The sequence below is a fragment of the Drosophila persimilis genome, unplaced genomic scaffold (genome assembly GCF_003286085.1).
Source record: "Drosophila persimilis strain 14011-0111.01,24,50 unplaced genomic scaffold, DperRS2 tig00000000-arrow-pilon, whole genome shotgun sequence".
Classification (NCBI taxonomy): Eukaryota; Metazoa; Arthropoda; class Insecta; order Diptera; family Drosophilidae; genus Drosophila; species Drosophila persimilis.
This window is the reverse complement of record NW_020825288.1, coordinates 968,971-986,840: the sequence shown is the minus strand read 5'-3', so window position 1 is coordinate 986,840 and position 17,870 is coordinate 968,971. Positions and strand designations below refer to the sequence as shown.

Here is a 17,870-nt window from a genome sequence, read left to right as displayed (position 1 = left end):
GGCAGCCACGGACGATTTCAGGTTCACTGTGAAGTATCATCGAGTTCCAAGCAGCGTATTGAACGGCGATCGAGTCCCTACCAAGAGGGAGTATTTGAGCTTGGTCATGTCCACGTTTGATCCCCTGGATTTCCTGTGTTGCCTTATGATAACAGCGAAGTTGCTGCTACGAGAGATTTGGAGGCAGAAGATCCAGTGGGATGAACCAAGGGATACAAGGCGCAAGGAATGGACGCCGTGGGACAGTTCCGATGTCCTCGCCATTACTTCGGGCGTGGACTCGTGAGGGCTATAGAAATGCACGTCTTCGTGGATGCAAGTCAGTCTGCATTCGCGGCAGTGGCCTACTGGAGGGTCACCTATGAGGATGACGACGAGCTGGTGAGCTTCGTATGTGCTAAAACGTATGTGCGAGCTTGAGAACTACGGCCTCACTGCAGCAGAGTGTGAGGCCGCAGAGAAACTGTTGGTCAGACAGGCACAATGTGAGGCGTTTCCGAACGAGATGCGGTCGACAGAAGTCGGCAAGACGGTCGCCAGTGGAAGCGACATTCGGGGACTGGCGCCATACATAGATGGCCATGGAGTTCTGCGAGCATACGGCAGAGTGGATGCCGCATTGTGTATGCCATACAGTGCGAGTAGGCGTGGATGCTACGATTGCGGAGATCCGAACAAGGTTCTGGATTACGAAGCTGAGATGCGTACTACGGAAGACGATCTCAGCATGCAACGTGTGCAAGTTGCATCGGGCGCGGGCAGCGCCGCCAATAATGGGACCCCTGCCGAAGGATCGCCTGGAGACCAATGCTGGCCATGCAAGCAGTGGCGTATAGCGCGACTAATGAGGGACCCTTTCTGGAAGAGGTGGGTCTTGGAGTACCTGCCTACACTTGTGCGCCGAGAGAAACGGTGCCAGAGGACGGACTTCATCTGCGATCCAGCCTTGCCCCGAAGAGAGTGGCGCAAGGGCATTGTGGAAGCCGTTTACAAAGGAGTCGATGGAGTCATCAGACGCGCTAGAGGTTAAAGTAGGAGGACATACTGCGCCAGCACCAGCCAATGCCAGTGCCAGTACTTGCAGTGGTCAGCAGCAGAGGCAGCAACTTGCGACAGCCTAACTGCTAGAGCGTTAACTGATAAAGGCAACTCTGTAACGTGCAACCACGATGTAGGCGAGATGGTCCTCTCAGCTTGGAGCGGCACGCTGTCAATTTTCCGGCTTCTGGCTCATCGGCCAAGAGTGTGGTGTTCTTATGTATTTTGCTCCTAAGCTGTGGCCTATCCTATTATTATCTTACATTTAATGCGTGTCACCAAAGACTATACAATACCAAGATGTTGCATGAGCGACCAAAAAGCTGTTCTATGGCGGGTCCTAACATTAGAACCCAAAAGGCACGAGGGAGCGCGCGGAGTTTCAATTCCCTTTTCGCCTGTACTTCGTCTCTACCGCGACCACGCTGCCCTACGGTTTCGGCACGCAGACGATTCATATTTTGTTTTTGTATTCTTTCTCTCGAGACACACCGACTCGACGCTGACCGAGGCATTGACGAAGCCGAGTAGCATTTCGGAGGCGAAGGTAGCGGAAAAGAGAATTGAAGTAATAGCCCCGCGCGCCCGTACCATGAAGCGTCAAACGAAAATTAAAAAAAAAAGTTTGGGGCCTTGAGTGGGTTAAATTAGTTTTTTCATCGGTATATTTTTCGGTATATTGTATATGTGAGATGGTATATTTCGGTCTCTTTAATCTTCACAACAAAAACTACGTACAAACAGTTTCATATATATATTTCGAGAGTTAAATTTATTAAGTAGGTGCGTTAAAGATGTCAACGGGCAGCGCCGATCCCTGGCAATTGAAAGATACAAAAACTGATCAGGGAAACACAGAATTCTCAAGCAACTGTGACAGTTTTGAAGATAATTTCATAGCTCACGACCAGAACCAGGAAGGCAACGAAAAAGACTTTGAAAATATTAAGAACAGCAATGATAGGAACCTGCACGACCCATTGCCTGATTCTAGTAACTATTTGGAACTATTAGGTGAGAATATTCCATATGGAATGTGTACTTACACGCTTAATTGCTAAAGACAACTGAATTTTCAGAGCGGAAGTTGGCCAAGGTGCAAAAGGGCAGCAAGTTATTGGAAAATTTGCAGGACAAGCGGCAGGATTGCATGCGATCTCTCCTGTCGGCCAACGGCGTACCAGTCACAATATTTGAACAGCTACTGGAGCTTGATACGCCGATCGACAGTGGTCGGCTGCATCGTCACTTGCTTCCTGTCCAAGCCCTAACAGTGGGCGAAACCGTTCGCATAGTGGAACACGACGCTCTTGAGCAGCGCGAAGAGGAGCACACTGAAGTGGAAGCGGAAGGCGATCACTAGTGGCAGCACAATGGACTCTACTTTCGGCAATATCTTCTTATTTCTCACTGAGTTGGCCTGGAAAAGTCGTCTGACCATACCGATTCTGGTCACCACAGCATTTCTGGTTATGGATATACGTTTGCAGATTGAAATCAACATACAGTCGGGACAATTTGTGAGTAAAAACCACCCGGGTCAAAGAAAGCCTTATATAAACGTAAACTCTCTTTGCAGAATGCAAGCGATTTGGATGATATGGATGATGCTTTCGATGACCAACTGGGAGTGCATGATGAGCACGACATGGGCGAGGACAGTGGCAGCGATAGCTATTCAGACGATCTGGAGTACAACAGCGAGTACTCCAATGAGGATGGCAACAACAGTGAGGCTTCCCACTACAGCCTAGACTCGTACGACCGCTGGGGGTTGGACTGGGACGCAGAAGATGATGTCGATGCCAACTATGCGAACGAGATGCCATTTTAAAGCAAAGCACATAACATAAATTTAAGAAGTAACTGGGCTTAATTAATTAGCTTTATTTTATATATACATATATGTACATATGTGTATATATTGTATGTAAATCCTCAGCAATGGCAATATGTAACCCCTATTTATCTGTATTTGTATGTATTCAACAAGAACAATTGCTATGCATATATTATTTTTTTGTTTATTGTTTACATGTACAATTTGATCAACTCGTCGCTCACTGCCGAGGGCGTCAGTATGCCCAGATCGGTGAAGAGCAGCGTAATGTAGACCGGAGGTGTGTAGTCCACCAGGGGATGGACCTTGGAGACATCGTTGAGATGCTTGCGCGAGTACTGCAAATGATACCAGTCCAGTCAGAAAGGGGATCGGATCGGATCGACTGCTGCCACGGATCCTGCACTTACCTTGTACTCATCGGGCAGATCGCGCTGATTTAATGGATAGAGACGCGTGAACTTGAAGCTCTCAGCGAGTACGTAGAAGGGCTTTTTCATCTCCCGCGCACACAGGCCCATTGTGTAGCTTCCAATTCGGTTAATAATGCCGCCGCTTTCAACCACTGCCTCGGCACCCACCATCACAAAGTCAACCGATTCCATTACATAGCCTGTGGCGGAGTCCAGTATTAAAGTGCAGGCGATGCCAGCCGCATTCAAGTCGCGGATCATCTCCTCCCTGATGATAAAATCTGAGAATTTATGGAATCCGTAGACAGTTAGTTGGTACCCACCCAGAGTTTCCTGTGCCGCCCTGAGTAACGTACACGTGGAAGGACTTTTTGTTTTGCGAGGCTGTAATAAGAGCCTTGAGCACAACTCGGGATCTCGAGTGTGTCAATATGCGGCAGCCGTCGCTAATAAAACGTTGCGCCTGCTGTCCAATCACCTGGAAGGGCATAAATACTACGGATTACACTACGCATCTATATGTGTAGATCAGCGAAATCTACCTGGCGAGAGTTGTCCAATTTGTCCAGAAAGATTTTACCACGATTGAGCATTATTAGGCGGCACTCTTCCATATGCTTATCGTCCAGACTGAGCGTTATGAACCGACAGAAGAGTTCGCCGGCCGACACGATGGCTGCTATAGACAAATCCGTATTCCGCATGGCTGCCACCGCCTCCCTCATGGTCGTGTGCAGAATGTGGATCGTCCCAACTAAAAGGTATATGTGTTACCATAAGAAATGCCTCTCTGACAGCCTTACGCACATTGTTTCTTCTCCAATATCATAAGGAGCGTCCTAATGGCCGCAATGCCGTACGACATATCCTTGTCCTTGTCCAGGAGCTGCAGGAAGTATTTGACCACATCTGCGAGAAGTCGACGATTTATAGTTTGAAGAGCAAGCTAATGCACGATTAATGCTTACCAAAGTCCTTGCCAGATTCAATAATTTGTGGCATTTTGATAAAGTTTGCTAAAACATAAAACTGTTGCTGCACGTCAACAATGAAACAGCTGTTCGCGGCCAAAGCAGTGATGTAAATTAGACCTGGAGAAACATCGATGGTTGCGGACATCGCTGTTTTTATCGATGTTTTTCAAATAACCTATATACTTAATTTATATCCTGACTAGAAACTATCCGTTGTTCCTGCATGAACATTTTAGGGTTTTACGCTATGATTTTAATTCCCTCTACCACATTCTGCCAACCACTAATACCCTTTCTCTTATTAAATAACTCACGTACCTTTCCCCCTTATTTAGTAAATGTATTAGTACTTGTATTTTGAATGCATGCTTAGTTCTTTTAGTAATTTTCCTCGAATATCAGTCTATCAGCTATCTTTCCTGCATGTTCCTGTTTGGTTCTGTTAACGCGCCGCTCGTCTTGCAGCAGCACCAATCGGTCGGTTGGTCGCGAGGAGGGCTAGCAGCCTCTAGTTAGCCTTCTGCTAACATCGATGTTTCTCCACCTCTAATGTAAACGTCCGTTGCCAACACTGCTTGCCGGGGCTAAAACGTAAACAATCTACAAAAAATTACAGGTAATATTTGCTTTATTTTATTTTTGGCTTAGCAACGACTCGACACAAAATTTACAGCATGTGCTTCAAATACCTTTAAACGCGACGGCAGCCCGACGTCTGGAGTGAATCTTCAGCGCGTGAGAATCGACGTGGAAAACTGAAGGACGGGAACAACCATGTTCAAGCTAGAGTCCTACATCACCCCGATTCTGCTAAGCTACGTGGCCAAGTATGTGAAGAATTTCCGTGACGAAGATGCCCAGGTGTCACTGTGGGAGGGTGAGGTGACGTTTCAGAACCTCGACCTGCGCCTGGAGGTGCTGGAGGAGGAGCTCAATCTACCCGTGGAGCTCGTTTCGGGGCACATCCACGAGCTGAGCATCCAGGTGCCATGGACAAAGCTCATGTCGGAGCCGGTGAAAATTATCATAAACACAATTGAGTTTGTGGCCAAGCTGCCGGACAATGAGAGCAGGCAGCGTCGTGCCTCGTACCAAAAGGAGCAGCGCCGGAAGGCGAAAAAAGCCGCAGTGGAGGCTGAACAGCAGGGTGCTGCCCCCGCCAGTAGCTCAGTCGTGGTCAAAAAGATAATCAACAACATCACCTTGCAGTGCCACAACATCATTCTGAAGTACGTCGAAGACGACATTGTCGTGTCCATGAATGTCCAGTGCATGAACTTTAGCCCCGCCGGCGAGAACTGGAAGCCCACAATGGTGGACGTGCACCCTGTGTCGGTTTCCATGCGCAAACTACTGCAGATATCCGATCTTACCATCTGCCTCGATAAGCGGAACACGGCCGGAAGGATTGAGGTGTGCCAGGAGCCGGTCCTCTATCGCTGCACCCTGGAATGTCGCGTCCTGCGCAAGTACAATGCCACCACAGTCAGCACCTCGAGCACGACCAGAATCGGGGTCTTCACCAAAGCGTTGGACATTAACGTGTCCTCGCTGCAATTCCCGATGGTCATGAGGTTGGTCAAAATGCTGCTCGAACTCAAGCCTGCGGAGATGGAGGAGGAAGCTCTCAACCCAGACGATCCAGAGGAAACAGCGGAGGGCAACGAAGTTCCGGTGGGGGGTACACAGCCCGAGGGTCAGAGTTATCTGTGGTGGGCCTGGAACCTTTTGCCCAGCTTCGAGTCGCAGGTCCCCGACCCCGACCCAGAGGAGACCATTGGCCATGCCTTCGATATAGGCATATATGCTGAGGAGCTGAACTTTCAGCTGAAGAATTCGGAGTTCTTCACCGATCAGGCCATGGGAGGGATAAAGCGGATCCGCTATACACCCATCCTGCGCATCAGCTTGGGCGGCATCTACTACGAGAGATCGCAGTTGAAGGAGAACGACTGGACGAACGTCAAGGCGGGGCTCTCGAGCCTTTGCATGGAGCCCTTGGGGGCATACAGGAGCGAGGATCCAGTCGATCGGGTGTTGGTCAATACCCAGGAGGTGAGCCGACCATTCATTTGTGAGACAGAAAGTTGCATTTTCCACGATTTTATTGCAGTCTTTAAAGGGGCGCACATTCATCGACAAGAGCCTGTTCGACGAGCACTTTATGTTCTCGGATCGCACCTGGTGCCGCCACAACTACGAGGACTACGTGGCCAGGAACACAGATGAGTATATGCTCTTCCGCAGCCCCGTGCTGTCGTTCGATATTGTCGAGTACCGGGCCCCAAAGCCGAACAGCCATCCCCTGGCCGAGAGCCAGCTGAAGGACCTGGGACTGCGCGTTCAGTATCGTCTACTATCCGCTGGGATTACTTTCCACTTCTCACAGTCATTTCTCCAGGTTAAGAATGTAATTAGCGATTTATTGCGTCCTTACGATTACTCGGGATATCATTCAGAGTCGGTCAGGGAGGAGCCCCAGCACGAGGAGCACTTTAACACAGACATGACCTTGGCGGACTTGGAGTACCTCATTGGATTCGCTCCCACCTGCAACTACAAGATCGAGCTGCGGAACATGACCATTCAGCTGTATCCGCGCCAGCAGCCAGAAGAGTCCTCGGCAGCCAATCAGCATCAGCTGTCGACCACGGTCAAGCAATCCCTGCTGCCATATCTCCAGCTAAGACTACCCCTAGTCGAGGGCACGCTGTGCAAGCCAGTGAACGCACACCGTCTGGTCCAGTTGATCACCCAGCTGCAGGACAAGCCGCGAGAGCTCCTCAATTCGTGCTACAATTGCTACAGATTCAGTGTGAAGAATATCACGCTGATGATCCTGAATACCACGCCCGAGAACGGCCGCGCCAAGCTGCTGAACATTCCCCGGATGCAGTTGAACGTTAATCGCCTCCTGCTCCCCCATCTCTGGCGACCAAACGATGCTGCGCTGGAAACGGCGGAGATTCAGTCGGAGATCCTGACTATAGAGTTCTCGAAGCGCGAGCTGATCCTCGCCAAGCGCATCATTCCGCTGATAGCGAGCTTCAACGGCACAGAGCTCTGTGCTGTGTCCCATTTTGTGGCGCAATCCACTGCCAGTTCGGATGTGATCAAGCTGCAAACGCTGGCCACAAAACTGCGACTGAATTTCCACAAGTATCACACGCATCTATCGGCAAATGCGTCGCTGCGAAGCCTCAACACAGATGCCTACCACACGAAGATGAACATGCGCAACGTGGTGCTGTCCACCACCAAGAACCTGAACAACAAGTGGCTAGAGGTGCAGCTGCAGCTGCCACTGCCACTGCAGGAGACAGCCTTGCAGCAACAGGAGCAGATGCCCGGGACGGTTATGTGTCTGTGGGTGGAGCATTGTCGCTTTACCATAGATATATATCTCCTGCAGTTTCTCAAGTTCCCAGAGCACACAACGAAAAGGAAATCAACGGAAAATGGTATGCCTTCAGGGAATAAAGCCTGAAGATTGAAGATTTCTGTTTTCTAAACTAAATTTTCGTTTTATTTCAGAGATCGAAATGGATGTGGATGCTGCCGCAAGCCAGTCCGAGCATCATTTTCCTCAATCGGTGTCAAACTATTCCACGATATCTGCCACAGCGTTGCCCCTTCAACCGCGTCGAATCAGCCGCAACAATAGCCGCAAGATCTCCGTCCCTGAGGAGACAGTGCATCTCAGCTCCGAGCGGGATGAGAGGCACACACAGATGGAACCAGTAACCGGTTTATTGATGGACAGCAAGCCGCGGAAGAATGCTCTAGATCTTGGTCAGCTGGCGAAGCGTCTCGGCTCCATGGTAGTGCTCGCAGAGATTGCCCAGATCCGGGTAGACGTGTGCGAGCTCATGGTGCGCAGGAGGCCCGCAGAGTCGGATGTGGAATACACGTCCATACGGCTGCCCCGCATGAAAATCAAGTCCAGCAACTGCGATTTCGTTTCCCGTGGGAATATCAGGAGTGTCATTTTGGTGGATGCCGAAGCAGATCTGGTCAACTGGGTCACGGATCTGAACGACTTGAATGTCTGCTACTGCAGGGGAGACATATCAGAAGAGGTTTTGGCACCAGTCAGGACTACCATCACTCTGGCCATGTCCTATAAGCCAATCGAGGAGAAGCTTCCGGGATCCCTTCATTCGAAGAAGACGGCCGCGGTGGATCAGAAGCAGGACCAGACCTCCGATAAACCTGTAGAACAGCGAGGCTTTGGTACTTACTCAATAAATGTGCACGTGGACATGTCGCCCATTAATGTTTTTGCTCGAAGGGTAAACCATTCTACATAACAATCGAGTAACCATCTAATCGCACGATATTCCAGGTGAAACTTCTACACGAGCATTTTCAAATCGTTTCCGAGATTCACAGATCTCTCAGTCCTGAAGAGGATGGCAATGTCAAATGGAGCTCGGGTCCCCGACTGGAGGTTTATACGGGCAGCTCCCAAACCTATCCCGTGATAAAGGAGTTTCTGGAATTGGATCCCAACTTTGAGCCCCCTCAAGCGAAAAATGGTGATACAAGACACAGACCCGAGCTCATTTCGGCCAACATTTAAGTCTATTTTAGTTCCCAATTTAGATGTCTCGCTGATATTCTTCTGCCAGTGGACCATACCACGGATCAGCTTCGAAATGGAGAGCCCCACCGATCGCAAACAGAACAAGGTTGTCGTGACTTTCGAAGATCTACTACTGAACGTGGACAAGCATTCGGACTTTACGAAGGTCACCACCAAAGTGGAGAACCTGGGACTCAACTACTACGAGGCCAAGCCGCACGGGGAGTGGCTCCAGAAGGATGGCTTCTACGTCAAAATGCTGGGCGACAGCGGCAATTTGCCGCTGATTAGTGTGGTGGTTACCACCGTCAGCCTGCAGGATCTGTACTCGAAGATTGGAGCCAGAAATCCCCGCAATAGGCAGCACACAATCTCTGAGCTGCTGATCGAACTGCAGCCCATTGAAATGGTCCTCGACCTGGATCAAATCACAGACTTTGTGATTCCCCTGTGCGGAGTGATAGAAATAATGAGGGGCAATCATCAGGCACCAGCTATTGAGAGCCGCTTAACCACCGTTCAGGACTTGCCCATGGTGCATCTGAACAGCAAAGGAATCTATATCTACCTGCCATTGGCCACGGGCAGAAAGTGCTGCAGTGTCTTGTTGCTAAGGGTAAGAGTTTTGATCATCTTTTGATCATCAATCGAGCAGGAGCAGGAGCGCCACCTAAACACGACCGTCTCTATTCACGACACTCATACCATCGATCCTTAAGCGATCTAACCACATTCCTTTGTTTCTTGTCGTAGATTGAGACTGTGCAGCTAACGCCTAGCCTGGAGAATCCTTTAGTGCGGCAACTGGTTCGCCAGGACATCTACCAGAAGGCCGCCGAACTGAACATGCTGAGCACCCCCGGAGCCCTGGTCGAGGATCGTCAGTACGAGCTGAGCGTCAGAAATGTATCCCTGTCCACTGGGAACTGGCTGCAGACCCAAAAGTATCACATGGAAAAGAGTCTGGCCAGTGAGCACAACAATCCGGCCTTCGAGTGGAACAACCAGACACGTCCCACTGAGCTGGACCACATGGATATATTCAGGGACTTCGACTTCATCATGGTCTATGCCCCGGCCATTATCTACGATCGGTTTTTCGTCTGCGGCCAGAGTGTGGAGTACAACTGTGTGACGGACTTTGTGGCCACTCTGACCACACACCAAATCAATCTGATATCCTGCATCCTAGTGCGCTTCCAGCGTTTGTACAGTGTCCTCGATCAGATGTATGCCAAAGAGTCGCCTTCGCTGACGGAGCTGTCATCACAGTCAACGCACAGCATCACGTGCACCCCCGTGGACATTTCGGCCAAGAGCAGTCGGCTAAGACACTCTGGCCATTCGGGCCGGTCCAGCGCCAAGCGAAGTCGTTCCAGTTTCGTGGATGCCAGGAGCAGCAGCGAAGTCTTTGTGGGCTCCTGCCAAAGTGATTCCGGAATACACGTGGGAGGGGGTCGTGTAAAGGGAACTCAGAAATCGCAGGAGGAGCTGCAACCGAGTGGCGTACGCTACCCGCAAAGTGTCTCCTTTGTGGCTGGGATATTTGTGCTAAAGATCTACGAAGTCCTGGAGCTGGAGGAACTGGAGCAGCCAGTGATGAAGCCGCTCATTCTGTTGACAGTCTCGCAGCCCAGCTATATGTGCACCCAAAGTCTGAAGGCAACCATCACGCAGGCATCCATTTTCAATCTAAACGTAACTGTGGCCACTCCTGGTACGGACCCTTCGGTGGACCCCTTCAATGAGTCTGTGTTTGACACCCTGCCAGGTACTCTCAGCAGTTCGGGGATTCCCCCACCGCTGCTCACTGTGCGGTCCCAGTGCGATCGCATCCATCAAACCGAAGTGGATGTGGAGGTGCGCAAGCCCATAGTGCTGCGCCTGTGCGAGACGAGCATCCAGCAACTGGTCAACAATGTCATCCGCATTTACAACGTGCTCCTCGAGACTCCCTGCTTCGCGGTGCGCAGCGAGCGGCCTGTGGTCCAGGGCACACAGTTGCGGCAGATGAAGAACCACTGCTACAATGCGGACCGATTGAATCTGTCCTTTGATCAGGTCACCATCACGCTCTGCGACGAGGAACGGTCCTACAAATGCAGCTCCGTTTGGCTGGACTTTAGCACCAGCATCAAGTTCAATCCGCGTCCCCAGAAGGCCGTCATTAGATCGACGATGGGCTCCTTCTACATCCAGGCTGGCGAGAAGATCTTCCTGCATCCCCTGTTGATGCGTTTGTCCGTGGATCTGGTCAGCGAGCCATGGTGTGACGATCTCTTGATCAACGCCACTCTCAAGCTACACTTTCTGCACGTCGATGCGAGTGTTTGGAGTATTCTGCAACTGCAAAAGGCACATGAAGGTCTCGGCCGGATCCTTGAGTATGCCCATCAGGAGTGGCAGGGCTTTCTGGAACATCGTCCGGCAATGGGCACTCCAGCAGAGATTGCACCCGGAGCGCTGATCAAGTGCAATCCATCGATCGACTCGATCGGGCGCTGCAAACGCTCGCTGAAAACTAAAGCAGAATTCTATCAGGACGACCTCAGGGCGGGCGCCTTCCAATTTGTCTACTTGAACTCCGAGTCCGTGCTGCCTATGCCCTACCAGGTGCAGATCATCAAGAAGAACTACGGGATTATCTGCTGGCGCTATCCACAGCCACGCCAGATGACCAGCATCCACATCTATCCGATTCCCATGCCAGTAAGTTGCGCGCTCTGAGATCCACTCTGCTTCCGGCAGTCTAGTCAATTGATTTCTCCTTAAAGGTCTCAAACCCCATACACATCAAGTGCAGCATGGAGTACTTCAGTGAAACGCACGAGACTTTTCTGCACTACTGCGACTTCCAGCTGTCGGAGACGGCCACCAAGCAGCTATCCCCACAAGATCGTCAGATCTGTGCGAACATCTGGAGAGTGGTCATTCTGCAGTCGCTGATTTCTGTCGATGGCACCTGCTTTGAAGGAGATGAGGATGAAGATTTCCATTCTGTGCGTAATGTTTCTAATTGAAACAATGACATTATTATTCTATTATTCTACAGATCGACAGCAGTCGCATTGAGCAGGCCTTTAAGACCGATGCAGACAACGATTTCATATTGCATCCAAAGGTTCTTGTGGGCTGCATGCGCATCGATACCATCTTCAGGGCAGAGACAGTGCCCAGGCTGCAGCTGCTGCTCTGTTGCCAGGACATGGAAGTAAACCTTCTGAATCAGCCGGATGGCAAGGGGGAACTGCCTTCGCTTTTGAAAGAATACTCCCCCAAGCGGTCAATAGACTCCCCACAGACCTTTCTCACAGTGCACGTGGGAGATCTGCAGGTACACTCGGCTGTCTATGCCAGGAATGACTTCAGTCTGGAGACGGACTTCCGCGCGCGCGTGAAGTGCTTGGACTATGGCTTCCTCAACATGCTGGACATCGTGGAGCCTATGAAATTCTCCAGCTACGCGATGTTCACCCACTCTCCGCGCTCGCTGAAAGCGAACTTTCTGCTGGACAAGCTCCGCTTCAACTGCGGTCCCTACATGATCCACACTCTGCTCAGCTCCAAGCATCACTGGCTGGAAGTGCTGCGCCAGAGCGAGATCCGTCACACTTTAATGCCCAAGTGCGTGGTGGTCAACCGCATGCAGGCGGGCCTAAGCTTCGGGCAGACGGGCACGAACGAGCAAATATCCCTGGCACCCCATGAGCTGCAGCTCTACCAGTTCCGCAGCTTTTCGCAAGGGCAAGAGCTCACGTTCTTCATTCGGAATCCAGAGACCAAGCAGATGGAGGCCAGCAGCTCGGTGCCCATAGCCCTGAAATTCGAGGAGGAGCAGAGAGTGCGTCATCTGCGGGTGGGAAAGTGTTGCATCACAATCAAGGTGGGAAAACTGTCCGCCACGCAGATCTATATACTGGTGAAGGGCCAGATTGAGCTGATCAGCATGGTGCCCTTTGAATTGATCACCGAATTCCGCCAAGAGGGAAAACGCTACGACGAGAATACGAGACCACACGAGCACCTGCTTTTGGCCAGGGGAAGGGCATCCTTCTATCATACGGTGGTGCGTAATGGAGACATTAACTTGCGGTAAGAACATGCCAATTTATTCTCGCACTTTTGACTGGATTATCTGGATTACTTCATTCCGCAGTCTTAAGTTAGCGGCTGGTCTCGGCAAAGGACGCACTGGAGATATTCCTTTAAAAACTAACAATAATCTGCCTTGGCTGGTCAAGGTGCCCATGCAAAACCCCGTCCAGCAGTTTGTCAGCGTGTGGGTGCGCATCCTGCGCGAGGATGTGGTTTTGGACTCAGCCGAACCGGACTTTCATCCGCAAAAGATATTGATTTGCATTTGGCCCATCTTCGAGATATGCAACATGCTGATCGACGATCTTCAGGCCACAGAAAGTACGAGTGGGCAGAGCTCCAAGATCACAGCCCATGGCGGAAGGATGTCTCTGCAGACGGCTACCACGCACAGCACAGAGCATCGCGTTGGCTTTCAGTTTCCGTAGGTTATCACACATCCTGTCGCACGGGTATCTCTAAATGCATTTTGTTCCAGGGCTCCCTTGTGCAGCACCTCCCAGGAGGATTATACACTCATGCTCAAGACCATGGACTGGCACAAGTTCTTTTACTTCGATCCCGCTCAGTGGACGATTGAGAACTCGCTGCACAAGCTGGGGAAGACGGTGAAGCCCAAGTGGCCGCTGAGCGACGATGAGGAATCGCGCGTGCTTCGCCGTGTGTCACTGACCAACGCATTCGATGTGGAATACCGCTTAAAGGCCACGCGGGACTTTTCCTGCACTTTGGGATTGGAGGTTTCTGCCTGGGGAACGCTCATCAATGCCACCGGTCTGGACCTGAGCATCTGCCAGACCAGGGACCGCGAGCGCCATCAACTGAACGCCAACTGTCTGGAAATGGTGCCCAAATTGTGCGGTCTGTTCACAATTGATGTGCCTTTTGGCTGCAATTGGATCGCCTCGACGCCCATTTACCTGGAGGAACAGACCAAGACAGTGGAGAACAGCCCCAAGCGGAGCATGATGCTCCGCTGTAATTCCTTTGTGGACATCGTGGTGGTGCGAAACGAGGAGGTGCTGCGAATGATGCTGGAGTATAGGCTGGAGGATGGGCGCCGTGTATTTAAGCTGCGCTCCAAATTCGTAATCACCAATTTCACAGATGTCTCTCTGAATGCCCTGCCCTTGACCATGGATCACAAGGAGACCTCCACAAGGGAGGAAGTGAATGCGTTCAGCATGGCCAACAAGAGTCGCAGTCTCGTATCTGTGGATGGGGCAAAGAATTGGTGAGAGATCCGGTCTATGTACCGAATTACTTATTTATGTTCTCTTCTCTTCCCGCCCAGCAGCGTTGGAGTGACGATGGACGTTTTCTACGATCTTAATGCCCATGCGGCTAATCATACCTGTGATACGGCTTTCGTCTACTTTCTGTGCTTCAGTGTGGCTGGTAGTCGCGACATATCTATACCCATTCCCCTGGCCATACCCTTCACGAGACGCTGCTTCAGCCTGCAGTCTGGACGGGAATCGGTGCCATTCATGATCACTCTCATTGAGAAGGACAATGTCCATTATCTGAATATATTCCGCGATACGGCCCCGGCACTGATCATCAGCAACAGCACGAATGTGAAGTTCATTGTGGCCCAGACGAGTGCCTCCGGCAACAGCAATGTGACTTGCACAAACTCCGAGTTCGTTGGGAGGCATTTTGAATGGAATCAGTTGGTCTCGCCGAACAGTAAATGTTACTACACCCCGCCGCAGATGTACGCCAACTTTCCCGATGTGGAGTTTACCATGTGTAATCTGTCGTTAGCTGTATATAATGGTGGGTTTTACTCTCACTCAAAAGTGCAATACATCTAAAAGAGGTTCCTGCTTTCAGAAAAGTCCTGTGGCAAGAAGAAACTCGGCTGGTCAAAGCCCATAAGGACCGACAAGTCGTGGAAGAAGTTCTTGCATGTGCCGAATCATGGCGAAGTGAAGGTGGTCGTCTGTGATAAGCATCGCGTCATACGCGTCAACATCTACTACATAACCCAGCAGCTGGAGTTTTCTGTGAAGGATCTACGCTCACGGTTGACAAAACCAGAGAATCGTTTGCTGCCCTCAGAGCAGGATTCGGAAAGACAGTTGGACGAGATCGAGACTGTTACTGCTACGGCGTCAGCTACGGCTACTGATGCCAGCGATCCATTGCCGGACATTGTGGGCTGTGCCCATTTTAGCGAGGAATGCGAGTCCCCGCCACAGATCAAGATACGAATATTCGTGAAGCGCTTTGTGTTCAGCCTCCAGACGGACAGTCGGGAGAAGGACTACTTAAAGACGGAGGTGTGTAATGTCTATGCAGACGACTCCATGCTGGCCTACGACGACGACGAAGATCAGCGAGTGCTGCGCTTGCAGTGGCCGAATCTGCAGGTGGATAATCAGTTGTACTCCAGCGGGAAATACGATTTCCCTGTTCTGCTCTGTGCTGAGCAATTGTACGAGCGTCACAATGGCCTGCCGCCGGTATACGACCTGGATGATATGTACAAGCAGCAGGCCCAGAGTGGCCCAGTCTCCCTGCTTACGTTTTACTTGTACCAGGACGAATGGCAGCTGCAGTCTGTGCGGTGTCATGTACAGCCGTTTCGTGTCTACATTGAGGATGCCTATCTGAATCAGTTGCTGGAGACACTGGTGGAATGTGAGCCATCCCATTGTGTGCACACGCCCCGCGAGGAGCAAGACAGGAGCTTGCTGCCCGATGGGCAAATCCTCTTGCCCGACCACGTCGTAGCGCAGTCATTGTATATAGCCGAGCCGTTTCGCCTGAACAGCTTCACCGTGGAGCCCCTCAGCCTGCTCCTTTCTGTCCACACATCCTCCAGACTTTACATAGCCCTGGACCACTCTCCACTCTCCTTCTCCCGCTACGAGCGCCAGCAGATCCTTACAGTTCCCCTACGCTTCGGACAGTCCTTGGGGCTGCACTATCTCAGTGGAGCTATTTTCGGAGCCGGCTGGGTGGTGGGTTCCCTCGAGATTCTGGGAAGCCCCAGCGGGCTAGCTCGCTCCTTCAGCACCGGTCTCCGAGACTTCATCTCGATGCCTGTGCAGGGGCTGTTTCGAGGGCCCTGGGGCTTTATGGTGGGCGTGACACAGGGTTCTGCCTCTCTGCTGCGTAACGTAACGGCGGGCACGGTCAATTCGGTTACTAAGCTGGCCGGTTCAGTGGCACGGAATCTGGACAGGCTCACTCTGGACGCAGAACACATCGAACTGACGGAAGCCCGACGACGAGCCCGACCCCAGGGCTTTGCCGATGGCCTCACGCAAGGCCTGACTGGCCTGGGCATCAGTCTGCTGGGCGCCGTGGGAGGACTTGCACATCACACCCTCGAAGCCCGGAGCTCTGTGGGTGTCATTGCGGGTCTTACCAAGGGCATTGTGGGAGCCTTCACGAAACCCATCAGTGGAGCTGCCGAAATGCTGGCCCTCACTGGGCAAGGCGTTCTCCACACGGTGGGCTTCAACGCCATGCCGCAACAGGTGGAGCCCAGCGTTTCTCGGAACATGGCACTGCACCCCGGCTCGTATCGCATCTGGAGCAATCTTCCAGAAGAGCTGCGCCGCGCTCAGATATTGTTCTTCTGCGAGATCACGCTGCTCGCCAGGGATCAGCTGCGCCCGGCTCTGCTCTTCCTGACCACTTCGGTGCTGGCAATCATGGAGTCGGACAACGATAATCTGACCTTTGCCTCTGCAGTGAGCAAGGTGGCTGTTGCAGAGGATCGCGACGATCCCACAAAGTTTTACTTGAGCCTCAAGCCAGAGCAGATGGAGGACTTTGAAGGGGTAAGTGGAATCAAATCAGCTCAAAACGGTATGGGCATTAACTTTGTCTTAATTCCAGCAAATAAACTACACCAATGAGCGGATCATGAAGTTCTTGAATACCTCTCGACTGCACACGATAGCCAACGACTCGCTGAGCGATATTTTCCAGCTAAATGAACACGAGATGGACTACCACTTGAAACGCCAAACGCAGTGTATATTCTACATCCAACCCAACTACGGCAGGCATCTGATCCACTACTTGAAGGTAGTCGGTCGGATGCAGGCCTCACAGTAGCCAAGTATATTTAGGAGGGAGGAAGTCTCGTGACTAACTCCAGTTATGTTTTAATTGATGTGTACGATATTTTATGCCAAAAACAAAAGACAATTTTTGTTACCTTTTTGAAATAAAAATAGGAAAACCAAGCAGTGTAATAAACAAGCTTTAAGATGGTAGCCCTCCCATTGGCTAAAGCGCCAAAAGTTCGCTCCGCAAAATGCAATTTAATAAATTGTATTTTGGTTAGGAGCCACCCACAAACCTAAAACTTTAAACTATGTGCAGGCATTCCGCCAGTGAACTGCAGCTCGAACTTGGATGCATTTTAATGGCGCGGACAGATAAATCGATCTAGACCAAAACAATGCAAGTAGCAGAAATTTGTAAAAATGTACTTGACGTCCACAAAAGCCGCCGATTGGAACGGTTCGCCTTTTTCCGCTTTCGCTGCCTGGCTGCTGGGCTGCTGGGCTGCTTGGCTGTGGTTGTGGCTTCTTGGCTCAGCAGCGAGTCAGTGCACAAACTGAGGATTCAATTATGGCTGGGGCTGGCGTACCGCAGCCGCAAGCAGCCCCCACACACCGGTTGCTGGTTGCTCGGTGCCTGCACAAGGCGCTTATTGACGCCCCAGGTTGACCTTCTTTATGTGTTTGACATGTCCCGGGAGGAGGCACAGCCACAGCCACAGCTACCGCCGCACCGAGACACTCGCACACACGAACTGAAATGCCTTCCTTCTATTGTTTAATGTTTATAAAAGGTGTGCATTTTACGACTCCCCCGTTTCTTGCCCTAAACTTGGCTCCTATTGTGTCCGGTTCTCAGTCGTAGAGGTATTCATAAGCATGTACAATGTGTGT

The 17,870-nt window shown here is 51.2% G+C and overlaps 4 protein-coding genes across 6 annotated transcripts; 3 read left to right on the top strand and 1 right to left on the bottom strand.

Annotated features, from left to right (window-relative positions):
• The first annotated feature begins 1,801 nt into the window (after positions 1–1,801).
• Positions 1,802–2,402, top strand: LOC6595013. Its single transcript, XM_002020434.2, has 2 exons — positions 1,802–2,052; positions 2,118–2,402. The coding sequence occupies exons 1-2, from the start codon at positions 1,833–1,835 to the stop codon at positions 2,399–2,401; spliced, it is 504 nt and encodes a 167-aa protein (XP_002020470.1). The 5' UTR covers positions 1,802–1,832; the 3' UTR covers position 2,402.
• Positions 2,395–3,048, top strand: LOC6594790. The gene is made up of 2 exons (XM_002020435.2): positions 2,395–2,558; positions 2,618–3,048. The coding sequence occupies exons 1-2, from the start codon at positions 2,412–2,414 to the stop codon at positions 2,870–2,872; spliced, it is 402 nt and encodes a 133-aa protein (XP_002020471.1). The 5' UTR covers positions 2,395–2,411; the 3' UTR covers positions 2,873–3,048.
• LOC6594791 (translation initiation factor eIF-2B subunit alpha) lies at positions 3,041–4,309 on the bottom strand. The gene is made up of 6 exons (XM_002020436.2): positions 4,260–4,309; positions 4,099–4,200; positions 3,834–4,045; positions 3,615–3,769; positions 3,289–3,559; positions 3,041–3,216 (listed from the first exon to the last, which is right to left on the bottom strand). The coding sequence occupies exons 1-6, from the start codon at positions 4,291–4,293 to the stop codon at positions 3,070–3,072; spliced, it is 921 nt and encodes a 306-aa protein (XP_002020472.1). The 5' UTR covers positions 4,294–4,309; the 3' UTR covers positions 3,041–3,069.
• Positions 4,310–4,938: 629 nt separating this feature from the next.
• Positions 4,939–17,166, top strand: LOC6594792 (vacuolar protein sorting-associated protein 13B). Of its 3 annotated transcripts, none has more exons than XM_026984440.1 (13): positions 4,939–6,320; positions 6,379–7,726; positions 7,800–8,557; positions 8,611–8,803; positions 8,871–9,466; positions 9,604–11,559; positions 11,625–11,849; positions 11,903–12,942; positions 13,007–13,369; positions 13,424–14,179; positions 14,243–14,727; positions 14,785–16,745; positions 16,804–17,166. In XM_026984440.1, the coding sequence occupies exons 1-13, from the start codon at positions 5,040–5,042 to the stop codon at positions 17,023–17,025; spliced, it is 11,184 nt and encodes a 3,727-aa protein (XP_026840241.1). In that variant the 5' UTR covers positions 4,939–5,039; the 3' UTR covers positions 17,026–17,166. The 3 variants fall into 3 exon arrangements, with proteins under 3 accessions (XP_026840241.1, XP_026840240.1, XP_026840242.1); XM_026984439.1 differs by having other exon boundaries at positions 8,859–9,466; XM_026984441.1 differs by lacking the exons at positions 7,800–8,557; positions 8,611–8,803; positions 8,871–9,466; ... (6 more) ...; positions 14,785–16,745; positions 16,804–17,166 and having other exon boundaries at positions 6,379–6,666; positions 6,725–6,843.
• The last annotated feature ends 704 nt before the right edge of the window (positions 17,167–17,870 follow it).

Coding starts and splice junctions, on each gene's coding strand:
- LOC6595013 (XM_002020434.2), top strand. CDS start 1,833: ATGTCAACGGGCAGCGCCGATCCCTGGCAATTGAAAGATACAAAAACT. Junction 2,053..2,117: donor TAACTATTTGGAACTATTAG/GTGAGAATATTC, acceptor CTGAATTTTCAG/AGCGGAAGTTGGCCAAGGTG.
- LOC6594790 (XM_002020435.2), top strand. CDS start 2,412: ATGGACTCTACTTTCGGCAATATCTTCTTATTTCTCACTGAGTTGGCC. Junction 2,559..2,617: donor ACATACAGTCGGGACAATTT/GTGAGTAAAAAC, acceptor CTCTCTTTGCAG/AATGCAAGCGATTTGGATGA.
- LOC6594791 (XM_002020436.2), bottom strand. CDS start 4,293: ATGCCACAAATTATTGAATCTGGCAAGGACTTTG. Junction 4,046..4,098: donor GATATTGGAGAAGAAACAAT/GTGCGTAAGGCT, acceptor TATACCTTTTAG/TTGGGACGATCCACATTCTG. Junction 3,560..3,614: donor GGCGGCACAGGAAACTCTGG/GTGGGTACCAAC, acceptor TTTTATCATCAG/GGAGGAGATGATCCGCGACT.
- LOC6594792 (XM_026984439.1), top strand. CDS start 5,040: ATGTTCAAGCTAGAGTCCTACATCACCCCGATTCTGCTAAGCTACGTG. Junction 9,467..9,603: donor GCAGTGTCTTGTTGCTAAGG/GTAAGAGTTTTG, acceptor TTCTTGTCGTAG/ATTGAGACTGTGCAGCTAAC. Junction 12,943..13,006: donor AATGGAGACATTAACTTGCG/GTAAGAACATGC, acceptor TTCATTCCGCAG/TCTTAAGTTAGCGGCTGGTC.